Source organism: Microcaecilia unicolor, chromosome 14 (assembly GCF_901765095.1).
Source record: "Microcaecilia unicolor chromosome 14, aMicUni1.1, whole genome shotgun sequence".
Classification (NCBI taxonomy): domain Eukaryota; kingdom Metazoa; phylum Chordata; class Amphibia; order Gymnophiona; family Siphonopidae; genus Microcaecilia; species Microcaecilia unicolor.
In genome coordinates, this window is record NC_044044.1 from 24,855,276 (window position 1) to 24,869,815 (window position 14,540).

The 14,540-nt window shown below is 42.7% G+C and overlaps 1 protein-coding gene across 1 annotated transcript; it reads left to right on the forward strand.

The window, feature by feature from the left end:
• The first annotated feature begins 1,869 nt into the window (after positions 1-1,869).
• On the forward strand, positions 1,870-2,814 carry LOC115457130 (olfactory receptor 1019-like). The gene has a single exon (XM_030186553.1). It carries the CDS (start codon positions 1,870-1,872, stop codon positions 2,812-2,814), a length of 945 nt encoding a protein of 314 aa, XP_030042413.1.
• Positions 2,815-14,540: the final 11,726 nt, after the last annotated feature.

Consider the following 14,540-nt stretch of genomic DNA (forward strand, 5'->3'; position numbering starts at 1 on the left):
TAGTAAACGTAGTGAGAGTGGGGTTTTGAGGAATAAGTGAGTTGAGCATGTCGGGGCAAACAAAGGTAGGATAAGCAAAAGGAAAAGGGATAGGGAGGGGTGAGGAGAGGAAAAGATAAAGGGCAAAGGATGGATAGGAAAAGATAAGGGGATAAGGAGATTAGGAAATATAGTCTGAGGTGTAATGACCATCAGGACCGAAATTAGGAGGAAGAGTTTGAAGGTAAGTAGGGTCAGGTGGGTAAGCTGTCTTGAAGAGATGGGTCTTCAGCATTTTCCTGAAGGGTAGATGGTCATTGATTGTTTGGATGGATCTTGGCAAAGCATTCCAAAGCTGGCTACCCAAGAAGGGGAATCTGGATGCATAGAAAGTCTTATATTTAATACCTCTGCAATTGGGGAGGTGTAAGTTAAGATGGGTACGAGACGACGATGATCTATTTCTGGCTGGGAGGTCGATAAGGTTGTTCATGTAATTGGGGGATTCTCCATATATAATCCTGTGAATCATAGTATCCACGGTTACTCCTCTGATTTCTTTGCTGTTTGGTTCGGAATGACCATAATTCCTGCCTCTGACATAGAACTTGACTATGTGGGTCTAAATGTATCCATTTAAATGTTTATTCTGTAGTAGCCTAAAGGCAGATACATTCAGAAAAGGTTTGAATATCATTGTTATCCATAAATTTAGGTCTCATACCAGAACACTACTATTCATGCCTACATATAAAGAGATCACATTTGTCCATATAATAATATATTTATCCACAGTGAATCTGTTTGACTCTGGGAAAGTGTAGTTAATGTACTGATGCAGCCAGCACTAGAAACAGACCACATCGTAAGTGTTTTTCAATATGCGCCCTCTCCGTTCCTTAACTGCGAAATGTCATCACTATAAGCATGTGTATGTAAAACCAACATTCCCTCTAAAATTCTGGGAAGCTCTCTGAGTACATCCTTACCTGTGAAATAGGGTATCAATATCATATTTTCAATTGTGAGGAGCAGAGAAGTCCATCGGGAGTCCTGCAGAATCCCCCTGCCCCCTACGGTTGAAAATACTAGTTGATGCAGCATATCCAGCAGTAGAAACATAAGCAGAGGACTTCAATGCAGCTTAAAGGGAGCATTGAATGTAACTTGAGGATTTTTTTTTAAACTAATAATTTTTTCATATTACTGTAGCTACATGAAACGGTGTTGTAGAGTTTTGAATACATCTTGAAGATCTTCTCACTCATTCTTGACATCTTCTGATCATTTTATGCACCAACTTTGATTTTAAGAGCTTTGTTGTAGGGACTTGTAAGCATTTAGAGGCCTCTTTATCAAAGGGCTCCTGCGCAGTGATGGGCTTGCCGTGCAGCACATCGCAGCGTGGCAAATCGGAACTATCGCTGGCCTAATCCGGTCGCCGGTGCTAGTTCTACCCCAGCACTTGCCATTTCTGGTGCTTCTGGAAATTTCTTTTTTTTACCGCAGGGGGTTACTCGGAAGGTAATCAGGCAGCGCCACTGCTGCCTGGTTACTGCTGGATTAGTTCGGGAGCCCTTACCACCACCTCAATGGGTAGTCGTAAGGGTTCCCCCCAAAATGGCAACAAGGCAAATGCATACTTATCACACAACCGTTTCATTTTTCTTCCTTTTTACCTGCTGTGGCAAAAGGGGCCTTGACATTCAGCAAATTTGGGCACCACAGGACTCCTTTTGCTGCAGTTTAGTAAAAGGACTCCTAAATATGTTACATGTCCTGAAAATACCAGATAAGACATAACAACAATTAGCATTATTATGTTGAAAAGTCATTAAACAGAGCATCTTGCCTCTCCCTACAGATGAAGTTAACTGACCAGCCTAAACAATGGAAAGAGGGAACCAGACCAAAGTGACAGAATTCATTTTCCAGGGATTTTCTGATTCTGCAGAGCTACAGATTATCTACTTTGTGGTCTTTCTGATGATCTACATAATTGCACTGACGGGAAATCTTTTGATATTTACCGTCATAAGGTCAGAGCCCCAACTCCATACCCCCATGTACTTTTTCGTCAGCAACTTGTCAGTCTTGGACACATTTTACATATCCATCACAGTTCCTAGAATGCTTGCGGATTTCTTGTCGCAGACGAAGAAAATCTCCTTCTCCGCTTGTGTGGTGCAATTGTCTTTCTTCCTTTCCATGGCGGCGACGGAGTCCGCCCTGTTGGCCACCATGGCGTATGATCGTTACGTGGCCATCTGCAATCCTTTGATGTACCCAATTGTTATGAATAGGACAATGTGTATCCTTCTAGCCACCGCTTCATGGCTTGTTGGGGTCATTTATTCTGTCATACACACCAGTAACACGTTCAGGTTAAATTTCTGTGGATCCAACATTATTAACCATTACTTCTGTGATATCCCACCTCTTCTAAAGCTCTCCTGCTCAGATACCACTATCAATGTAATCCTTGTGTTTTTGGTAGGGGGGTTGCTAATGCTAGGCTGCTTTGTACTTATACTGATCTCATATGTTAATATCATCACAGCCATCTTAAAAATATCGTCAGCAAAAGGCAGAAGTAAGACATTCTCAACTTGCGTTTCCCATCTGACCACTGTTGGTTTATTTTATATCACTGGCAGCTGTGTGTACTTTCGGCCGGCATCCACCCACTCTCTGGATCAAGAGAAGATTGGGGCCTTGCTTTATTCTGTGATTGCGCCAATGCTCAACCCTTACATTTATAGCCTCAGGAACAAGGAGCTTAAAGGAGCCATCATGAATGTCATAAGAAAAAAAATCATTTTTCGGAGACACTAGAGGGCCCCTTTCACCAAGCTGTGGCAAAATACATGTGCACCTTTTACTGCAGCTGGTGAAAGATAAGTCTTGCGTTCCTGCGGGAAATGGCCACGTGGCAAGTAAAGCACTTGCCATGCGGCCATTTCGGAGGAAGAACCCTTACCGCCACTCATTGAGGTGGCGGGAAGGGCTCCCGTGTTAACTCGGTGGTAACTGGGCAGAGCATGGAACTGCCAGATTGCCGCCAGGTACACTCTGGCACTACAAAAATAAATACATTTTTGTAGCGCCGGAAATGATGGCGCACTAGAGGTGGGACGTACCTCCGGGCTGCTGCGGTAGCCCAGCGGTACTTCCTGTAAAGCGAGCGGTAAGCCTGTGTTGGGCTTACCGCTGCTTAGTAAAAGGAGCCTTAAGACTTTGCCCTTGATGTAGAGTGCAATCACTAGCAAAGTATCAACATTAAGGGGGAACGTTATCAACATGGGCTACCGTTAAGATGGCTTATTTTACTATAACTCAGACAACGGCTTATTTCAAAATATTCTTTCTGGTACCATCAATGTACATGTCCTTGAGACAGCTCGCTTTCGAGCGAAACATGCATGTCGGACAGTAGAACCCCTGGGTCTGACTACAAAAGGATTTAAAAAGATAATTTACATATTAAAAGTTTTTCACAAAAATAGAGTAAGATATTAGAGTGAACCAATGAAGGAGATGTTGTTTACATCGCCATGCTGGCGATGAACATCGCTGAGGTCACTACAACTACATAAAAACATTTAAAAAGATAGTATTCTAATGAACCTTATTAAAGAATTTGTTTCTTTGATTTTTACTGGATACCCAAGAACTATAGATTATTTTACTATAAATCATGCTGTTTTAGCACAGGGTCTTAAACGGCTGGTGGTGAAATAACCTGTCTTAATAGTAGCCTGTGTCGATAACTTCTCTCCTTAGTTGAGAAATGCTCAGATGGGTGAAATCTTAGGATGGTCTATGAGATGTAAAGATAAAAGATGTCTATGGTTATTTTAGGGATCACTGTTCAGTACTTGTTAACCAGGTGGGAGAGGATCCAGTCAGCTTGCAAAGCAGATATTTGAGGTTCAGCTTTGTAAAATTTGTCTTCAAGCAGATAGGGTAGGGCGCTGGAAAATACCTAGCTATTTTCCGTAGTGCGTTTTATTATATAGGAAGGATGATGATGCCTCACTTAAAAGCATGTTCACAGTTTATATGGGCTTGTGATGTTGTGTTTATATAGTTTTTGAAGACCCCTTAAAAGCACTGCACTGGCTTCCTACAGGCTTGCAAATCAAGCTCCAAGGTTTTGAGGGGAACTGTTACATTTTTCATATGCACAAACAGGGCTTTTTTTTTGAGGGGGTACTGAGTACCGGCACCTTTTCCATTGTCTGCTAAAATTGACCTATGGACCCCAAGTTTTAATGAAAGAGCTCAGGCTCTACACAACAATTCTGCCTTATCATAGGTTCTGTTACTGGTTGCAGGGGGCCAGGCTATTGTGGGGTGGGTCCCTCAGTGATCACTGAAGAATGGCCTGGCATTTGAGTAGAGGCACCTTTTTCACTAGAAAATATGCACTGTGCACAAGTGATATTGCGGATTGATTTGCAAGTCTGCATTCTTATGGCACAAGCCTGCTAATCATTCAGTCTGTTAAAACATTATTTAACTTTTATTTTGTAATCACCCTTTTTCGGTTTCTAGACCATGAGTGTGGTATTTGTTACTCATGGTTGCATAAGATTCAAATGTATTTTCATATGAAAGGTAAGACCTGTTTAGCTTTCCTTTTGATTTTGTTGTATTTTATGAGCGTATATTGTTGTTTTAAATATGTATGTTCTATTCTGTACAAATTGTGTTTGTATTGCTGGAATGTAAATAAATTTCAACCAAAAAAAATGTAAAAACAATAATATAATAAGACACAAGACTGTTTCTTTCAGAAATATATCCTTAAGTATATTGAGCCCCTTCTACTAAACTGAGGTCATGTTTGCACTTACTGCATAAGCTCTCTCGGACAGCCCACAAAAAAAAAATTAGACTTCAATTTTTAGTGCCGGTGCCCACACGTTACCCGGCACTGAATATCCAGGGCAAATTTAGCTGGCAATAGTCAGCATTTGAAATTAAAATGTTGACCATCACCGGCTGAATATTGGCCAGATGGAGATCAATACTGAAAGCTTCCTTTTGGGAAGCTTGCCGGGTCCCTTGGCCTGGATTGGCCGCTGTCGTGGACAGGGTGCTGGGCTCGATGTACCCTTGGTCTTTTCCCAGTGTGGCATTACTTATGTAAGCGGGCAGCAGATGCTTAACTTGGGCTCATCAGGCCAGCCTCCGATATTCAGTGGCACTTAACTGGGCATTGTTGCAGCACATTGGCAGTAAACCGCCAAACTGAAACTGAGCAGGTGAAGGGAAGGGAAAGGAAATGGAACTTGATATCACTGGCGTAGCCAGACCTGAGATTTTGGGTGGGCCCAGAGCTAATATGGGTGGGGGTGGGCACTGTGTATATAGGTATGAGTAGTGTCTCTTGGGATCCTACAAAATAATGCCTTAAAATGCAGTTGATGATGGATTTCTAAGTAGTCTGCCCAACAGCTGCCCTGCATCAACATAACCACATACATATGTGTGGTCAATTGTAAGATATGGGATAATGTACTCATATTTAAAAATATCAATTTTTTTCCATTAAATAAGTCTACTACAACGGCAAACCTCTCAACACACATGGCAGGATCCTGCAATATAATTACATAGGAAAAATATATTCAAATTCTGGTGGCACCTCAATAATAGCATTACAAAATTGCTTCACTGCCACAATTCTTAACACAAATTCTGAACATGAATACCAACAACGGTACTTTTATAAAAAGACAGCGGTGAATATACATAGCAGGAATATGCATTCCATTGGAAAATTCATACGTCAGACTCATAACCCCACACAAACCACATGTGAGCAGAATCTCTCACCTTGGTCACATGCAGAATACAAACCAACCCTCATGAATTATAGAACAGAAGACCAAAAATTACAAACCGTCCTGTAACCCGGCATCACCCCTTCCCTGCCCTACCCTTCTTTTATCCCCTCATCCATCCCCATAGCCCAGCATTAGCCCTATCTGTCCCTTCCCCATCATCTATCCCGCGGCTAGGCATCAGCTCTACCCTAGCTTCCCCCACCCCTCCCTGTACATAAGTAATGTCACACTGGGAAAAGACCAAGGGTCCATCGAGCCCAGCACCCTGTCCATGACAGCGGCCAATCCAGGCCAAGGGCACCTGGCGAGCTTCCCAAACGAACAAACATTCTATACATGTTATTCCTGGAATTGTGGATTTTTCCCAAGTCCATTTAGTAGCAGTTTATGGACTTGTCCTTTAGGAAACCGTCTAACCCCCTTTTAAACTCTGCCAAGCTAACCGCCTTCACCACGTTCTCCGGCAACGAATTCCAGAGTTTAATTACACGTTGGGTGAACAAAAAGTTTTCTCCGATTTGTTTTAAATTTACTACATCGCATGCCCCCTAGTCCTAGTATTTTTGGAAAGCGTGAACAGACGCTTCACATCCACCTGTTCCACTCCACTCATTTTATATACTTCCATCATGTCTCCCCTCAGCCGTCTCTTCTCCAAGCCTATCATCAGCCCTGTTCTACCGTCTACCTGTCCTCCCATACTCTAGCATCTCCCCTACTCTTCCCAATCTCCCCCTCCTTCCACCCTTAAGCACATCAGCAATCTGCATTAAATATAAAACATTTTAATTTTTCATGCTTGGGCACTGCAGAGACGACCCCCACCCAAAAACCAACATGAAACATCTTTTTTTAAAATTGTTATTTTAACCTGGGTACTGAGCCCATCCCTGCCCAGAAACCCACCAACATACCTTCCTCCCCCCCCCCCCCCCCGGCACTGCAGTAAAGAGCCCACCCTCACCCAAAAGCCCACAATGACACATATTTGTTTTACCTGCTGAGAGGCTTTGGGCTGAAGGCTGATCAGTGGTGAGGCAGGGCCCAATCCCAGATTAGCCGAGTCCATCAAGAGTCCGGCCCTCTCTAGTCGATGACCTAAGGTATGTCACAATCCAATTTATTACTCAGGAACCTTCATGCAAATCCATAATTTATTCTTCTTTACCATGTATGTACACACATGATATATATATATACATATATACTATGATTTGTTCTATATATGTTATGATCCATGTATGTTACCATGTATGCTTGCACCTTAATGCAATACCACTTGTAATTCTGTTACCCGGAATGGCAACCGCCGTTACGGCAAATGTAAGCCACATTGAGCCTGCAATTGGTGGAAAATGTGGGATACAAATGCTACAAATAAATACAATAAATAAATAAATAAAAGCCTCCCCAGTCCCGTGCCTCTGCTTTGGTTGTTTATTAGCGTGGACCCGGCGAGGTACAACGGGAGGGATCGTGCTGCACGGTAGGTGGATGAAAGGGGAGGGAGGGAGGGAGAAAGAAGCAGACACTGGGTCGGGTCCTAGGCAAGCTCTCATGAGTGGCGGTTGTTTGCTGTTGCTGGACTAGAAGCATCTGCAGCCAGTCGCAAAAGACTGGCTGGGCCTGAGCCAAGATTGAATGGGCCTGAGCCCACCTGTAGCTACGCCCCTGCTTGATATACCACCTTTCTGTGGTATTTTGCAACTACATTCAAAGTAGTTTACATATATTCAGGTACTTATTTTGTACCTGGGGCAACGGAGGGTTAAATGACTTGCCCAGAGTCACAAGGAGCTACAGTGGGAATCAAACCCAGTTCCCCAGGATCAAAGTCTGCTGCACTAACCACTAGGCTACTCCTCCTTTATGGGTGTTATGGGCCAGAGCTGTGGAGGATGTGATGAGGCTGGAGGGGCTAAGCAGGACAAGATGGAATGGGAGACCAAACTACATGTCCCAGAAGGCATTGGGAGAAGGAAGCAAAAGGGTGGGTTAAAAAACCTGTCAGGGATTCCACATGGGGGAGGGAGAGAAAAGGACTGGAGGGAACAGCTGCTATGGCAATCAAGGTCTAGGAGAGGGGGCAGTCACTGTAATCACCTTGGGGGGGGGGGGGCAGACTCTCTGGCAAGTGACCCCTCTGATTCACTGTTCCCTGGGGTCCTCAATCTAGCTCCACCATCCAGCAGTTAAACAAATTAAGTCTCTCACTCACACAGCTTTTAGTCCAAGCCTGTTTATTCCTTCACTCAGCATTTAAACAAACCAAGTCTCTTAAGGCAATACAGCTTGTAGAACCATGCAGTTCCCAAAAGAGAAAAAAAGGGGAAAAAACCCAGCAAACAAATAATTCTTCATTGAAACTCAGTCCCAAAAAAACCCTCCTGGTTTCCAGTTCTTTTAAGTCTTTTCTTCTAGGTGGTTGCAGGATGGCAGCTCCCCTCCCTCTACACAGACATTTAACTCCTGTGACCCCACACACTGCCTTCATGCCCTGCAACCTTGTACCCCTGTATAATTACAGTCCATATCCATCTGCTCCTCCATACCTGACAATTCTGAACCCCTCTCCTCTCCTTTCTCCAAGCACTCCATTAGCTCTTTCTCCTTCACAGTTTGTGGGTTAGATCTCTAGCCTCCCTCCCAGGTGGATGGTATCTTGTACTGATTTCTTACCCAAAGGAATTGAGTTTTTTTCCTCACTGCCCCCTCTCCTGGACCTTGATCACCATAGCAGCTGTTCCCTCCAGTCCTTTCCTCACCCTCCCCCATGTGGAATCCCTGACAGTTTTTTTTTAACCCACCCTCTTGCTTCCTTCTCCCAATGCCTTCTGGGACATGTAGTTTGGCCTCCCATTCCATCTTGTCCTGCTTAGCCCCATCCTCACAAGGAGCCAGCAGTTATGTGGATGCTGGTGATATTCAGTGTCAGGGCCCATAGCTAATCCAGCAAAGAGGACCATATAAAAATCAATCTTATCTTTTCCCAGTTAGATATCAAGGCAACAACACTTAATATTGAGTGGTGCTCAGATAACTTCCAAGCAGTGGCTTGACGGATTTGTAGTGCCCCTCCCTCCTGTGATCCCAATCCCCCTTCCTTTTCCCTCATCCAGACCCTCCAACTCTTTGCCATATGCCCCCCCCCCCCCCCACCAGGCCTGGCTCTGGTGGTCTAGGGGGTCCTAATGGCAGGAGTGATATTCCTCCCCATCATGACTTTGAACTCAAAGTGGCCACCACAACTTCCATCAGCAATCTCATAATATTCGGTAGTCCTGCAATCAGGGTGCTTTTTTTTTTTTTAGGAGGTACTTGGGGTTACTGAGTTCCGGCATCTTTTCCATTGCCTGCTAAAATTGACCCATGGTCCCCAAGTTTTAATGAAAGCGCTCAGGCTCTACACACCAATTCTGCCTTGTCATAGATTCTGTAACTGGTTGCAGGGGACCTGGCTATTGTGCGGTGGGTCTCTCAGTGATCACCCCAACCCCTGAAGAGTGGCCTGGCATTTGAGTACCAGCACCTTTTTTGCTAGAATAAATGCACTGACTGCAATGCTGCCACTAGAGGTCGCAGTGGCCATTTTGAGGCTGAAGGCACAACAGGCAGGAGTGTGTGAGCATCGCTGTTGGTCTTGGGACCTCCTGGACCACCAGGGCTGTTAATGGGAGGTCCAGGAGGGAACTACAGAGGGGAGGGAAAAGGAGTCAGGGAATGATACCTCCTGCTTCCCCTTTTGTGAGCCCGCATAAGTATGTTATGGGGGTTCCAGATGGACCATTGGTCTGACCCAGTATGACTTCTTATCCTGTGTCCAGTTTTAAATGCCTTTGCTGCATTTACACAACTGTAGTAACTCCAGGTCTATGGCTGGTGTGGTAAGCAAATGAAAGGTGCTCTGCTGTTGGGTTACACTAGCATTGTAAAACGGATACTGTTATAAACAGGCTTTCACCATGTGGTACTGGGCTGCCTACATTTCAGCCTCTAGATGAACATACTATATATGCTTGTGCTCCAGAGCATCCTACAGGAAAAAAGTTATTTTCCTATGGTCACACAAAATGCAAGGGAGAATGAGGATGGAAGGGTTTTCTTTGCAAATTCTATTGAACTCTGGACTTCTCCTGAGATTTCTAGTTTGTCCTTCCTCCTTTCAGAATATCTTTTCTAAAGGGACATAAATATTAGCAATTCAAGGCATATGTTGCGAAACTCTGATAGATCTGAAGAACCAATCACTCACTCAAGTTTTCCAAGGAAAGTCACATGAGTTTATTGTTAAGGCAATGCATTTTTACTAGCAAAAAAGGTACCGGTACTCAAATGCTAGACCATCCTTCAGGGGTGGGGTGATCACTGAGGGACCCACCTCACAATAGCCAGGCCCCCTAAAACCAGTCACAGAATCTATGACAAGGCAGAATTGGTGTGTAGAGCCTGAGCTCTTTCATTAAAACTTGGGGACCATGAGTGAATTTTAGCAGACAACGGAAAAGGTGCTGGTACATCTGCAATCCTTTGATGTACCCAATTGTTATGAATAGGACAGTGTGTATTCTTTTAGCTCCAAGTACCCCCTCAAATAAAGCTCTGGCTAAAGGTCTTCATTGAATAACATTAACTCCAGAGAGCACAAGAAGATTGATAATTACTTGCATCAGGGCACTGTAGCTATCTATTGACGATCTGTCTTATTGAGGTACCAAATTTATGTCATTAAAATGTACCTAAGAATAATAACGTTGTAGATGATAGCAGAAAACTAGAAGGATTATGTTTTTGTACTTTACTGGAAGAAGGATTTTGGAAACAGAAGCGTAACTAGAGTGAAGATGTAGCATATAGCTTGAAGAATGGACCAGTCAAATAAAATAAGGGACATGATACATGTAGCAAGAATAAAAAGGCAGAGTACAATGAGAATGGTTAGAATAAGACTATCCCAGTTTTCGGATGCATTATTTCAAACGGGATGATTTCCACCAATGTTCTTAAATGCACAACTCCTTCGACCCTCACTAAATTTGTGAGATCTCTATGGTCATAAGGTTTTTGTTCACTATTTTTTTGCACATACCATAGATTATCATCATAAATGTTTCCACTTACAGTATACCATTGGTCTTCTGTTATTGATATTTCTCTAATCATGTTTTTGTGTAAGATGTTTGTGGCTGCCTCAGGTGATTATGTATGACCTAAGGGATTTCGTCCTCATCATTTTCCCATTAAATAAATGTCTTCATAAAGGTAGCCAAGCTGTATTTTCTTAATTGTTTAACAGTGATCTCTGGGTTAGGCTGCTAGTGTGGATATTAATGATCTTGTGTTCGCTTATTGATTTCAATGGCAGTGCTGGCGTCGGTGCTGGTGATTATTGGTTAGATAGTTAAAACTGCGGAAAACCAGAATTTCAGCAAGCTGCATACACCACACATAAATCCATCAAAGAGTGAAGAAGCCAAGTTGGTCCACTGTTTCACCCATTCTAAATCTGTGATTAAATTTATTTAAAAATGATCATCTAAACGCATGCAGTTAACAAGTTGAAAGATCAGAAGTCCATGGAAACCAGCCTTCTTACATAAGTACATAAGTAATGCCATACTGGGAAAAGACCAAGGGTCCATCGAGCCCAGCATCCTGTCCACGACAGCGGCCAATCCAGGCCAAGGGCACCTGGCGAGCTTCCCAAACGTACAAACGTTCTATACATGTTATTCCTGGAATTGTGGATTCTTCTCCCTGCCTTACAGGATAAGTAAAAAACAAACCATGATTTTAAAAAATAACCAAATCCTTCCCAACTCCATATACTGTGATCAGCTTAAATACGTACATGAAACCACCCCCCTATTTACAACATTATGGTACAGTGATCTCATGATCCTCTAAAACTGAGCTCAGTTTGGCTTTGCTGCTCTTTCATATTGTTGCAGTTGAGTGATAACAGAAAATGTAATAATTTTCCACTTACGTTTCTCCAGAAAGCATATCTGAAAACAGGTAAACTTCAACTTGATCACCTAAGAGTAAGCTTTTTTTTGATACTACTGGACAGCTAGGGCAATCTTGATGTTTTGCTACAGTTGGCAAAGAGTGTTTTGCAGCACTTTTAAATATGCATACATTCTCTGATTTAAAAGAAAATAACACATATATAGAAAGATTTACCCCTGTTTACTAAAGCTTAGCTCAAGTTATCTGCAGCACAGCCCAACGTGCAGGACGTCAACATGCAACTGTTGCAGGAAGAAGACTTTTCTGAGTCTGACTGCAGCAGAACGGTCGGAGAGGACGTCGGCTGGCGGGGATTGGGGTCCCCCGCCAGCAAAACCGAAGGTAGGCGGGGGCGGGTTCGCCGGGAGGGGGGTCCCGACTGAAATCTACGGGGGCGAAGGCCCCCTCAGGCCCCACGTAGCTACGCCACTGCCTAGGGGCCCTGCTGCAGATAACTCGAGCTAAGCTTTAGTAAACAACCCCTAGGAACGCTGGGTATCAGTTATATATTTAGATAGAAAAGTTCTTATTTAAAGGGTGTTTTTAATTTTGCAGAAAAGAAACGTTTTCTAGGCCAAAATAAACAATATTATATTATATAACCTTCTGGGAAGGATATATTTCAGTGATACAGCCTCTGGAAAATATTCATATTTTCTCTAGTTGATTTCAGTGGATCAAAATGATATTTAAAGAGATAACCTGTAGATTGAGACTTACCCCCAAATTTTGCAAGGCGAAAAGAAACGTCCATGTTTGTGTGTTCTGTCAATAATTTTATACAAAAAGCTGTTATGCTTGTATAACTACACTTTTTAATGCTAACGTACAAAAAAATATGATATAATCTATCTTTTATTCTAGAAGTTGAGGAGGGGCATTAAAAAAAACATCTAAGTCCCTCCCCCCCCCCCAAAACAAAGTCCTGTTCAAAGTGTCTACCTCACATTCACAATCAAACAGATAAAATGGCTAGATTTCCAGTTTGATTTCTTTTCCTATAATGTTTTTGGTGTCATGCATTATGCCAATGGTCTTTAATTGTTCTCATAGCTCACACTAACATTATCTACTTTTGTCTCACCTAGAATGTAAACCGCACTGAACCCTGGAAAAGGGATATTAGCAATATACAAGAATTGATTCGATTTGATTTAATAACCGTGAGATGGGTGTTTTTGCCTGAAAACATCCAAAATGAATGGCCATTTTCTAAAGTGAAACGTCCAACTTTCGAGCAACAAAAAGCTACGAGCATGAACGTTTGTCTGGCGTCATTTTCAAAAATATGGCCAAACAGACTTTTCTGCAGAACAGAGGAGTAGCCTTCTGGTTAGTGCAGTAGACCATAACCCAAGGGACGCAAGATCAACCCCCCTCCCCCGTAACGTTTTTTTGTATAAATGTGATCCCTCCCGGACCTGAAAATACCTACCGTACCTGAATGTAGACCACTTCCATAGCCTTCAGGCTTGCAGGTGTCTAATATATGTAGGAACAGTAGATATTTTTCAATTTCTGGTAGGCTAAGAATTATTTAAAAAAAAAAAAAAAAAAGAACCTAACAGTTGATGTTGTACTTGAACTTGGATGCTTTGGTTCACAGTCCACCGTGCTATTATTATTATTACATTTGTACCCCGCGCTTTCCCACACATTGCAGGCTCAATGCGGCTTACATAGTAAATAATTGCAATTACAATCGCAAAGTCTTTAAGGAGAATATTATAAGCTGTAGTAAACGTAGTGAGAGTGGGGTTTTGAGGAATAAGTGAGTTGAGCATGTCGGGGCAAACAAAGGTAGGATAAGCAAAAGGAAAAGGGATAGGGAGGGGTGAGGAGAGGAAAAGATAAAGGGCAAAGGATGGATAGGAAAAGATAAGGAGATTAGGAAATATAGTCTGAGGTGTAATGATCATCAGGACCGAAATTAGGAGGAAGAGTTTGAAGTAGGGTCAGGCGGGTAAGCTGTCTTGAAGAGATGGGTCTTCAGCATTTTCCTGAAGGGTAGATGGTCATTGATTGTTTGGATGGATCTTGGCAAAGCATTCCAAAGCTGGCTACCCAAGAAGGGGAAACTGGATGCATAGAAAGTCTTATATTTAATACCTCTGCAATTGGGGAGGTGTAAATTAAGATGGGTACGAGACGACGATGTTCTATTTTTGGCTGGGAGGTCGATAAGGTTGTTCATGTAATTGGGGGATTCTCCATATATAATCCTGTGAATCATAGTATCCACGGTTACTCCTCTGATTTCTTTGCTGTTTGGTTCGGAATGACCATAATTCCTGCCTCTGACATAGAACTTGACTATGTGGGTCTAAATGTATCCATTTAAATGTTTATTCTGTAGTAGCCTAAAGGCAGATACATTCAGAAAAGGTTTGAATATCATTGTTATCCATAAATTTAGGTCTCATACCAGAACACTACTATTCATGCCTACATATAAAGAGATCACATTTGTCCATATAATAATATATTTATCCACAGTGAATCTGTTTGACTCTGGGAAAGTGTAGTTAATGTACCGATTCAGCCAGCACTAGAAGCAGACCACATCATACGTGTTTTTCAACATGCGCCCTCTCCGTTCCTTAACTGCGAAATGTCATCACTATAAGCATGTGTATGTAAAACCAACATTCCCTCTAAAATTCTGGGAAGCTCTCTGAGTACATCCTTACCTGTGAA

What these genes read in the sequence shown, in the direction of transcription:
- LOC115457130 (XM_030186553.1), top strand. Translation starts at nt 1,870, where the DNA reads ATGGAAAGAGGGAACCAGACCAAAGTGACAGAATTCATTTTCCAGGGA.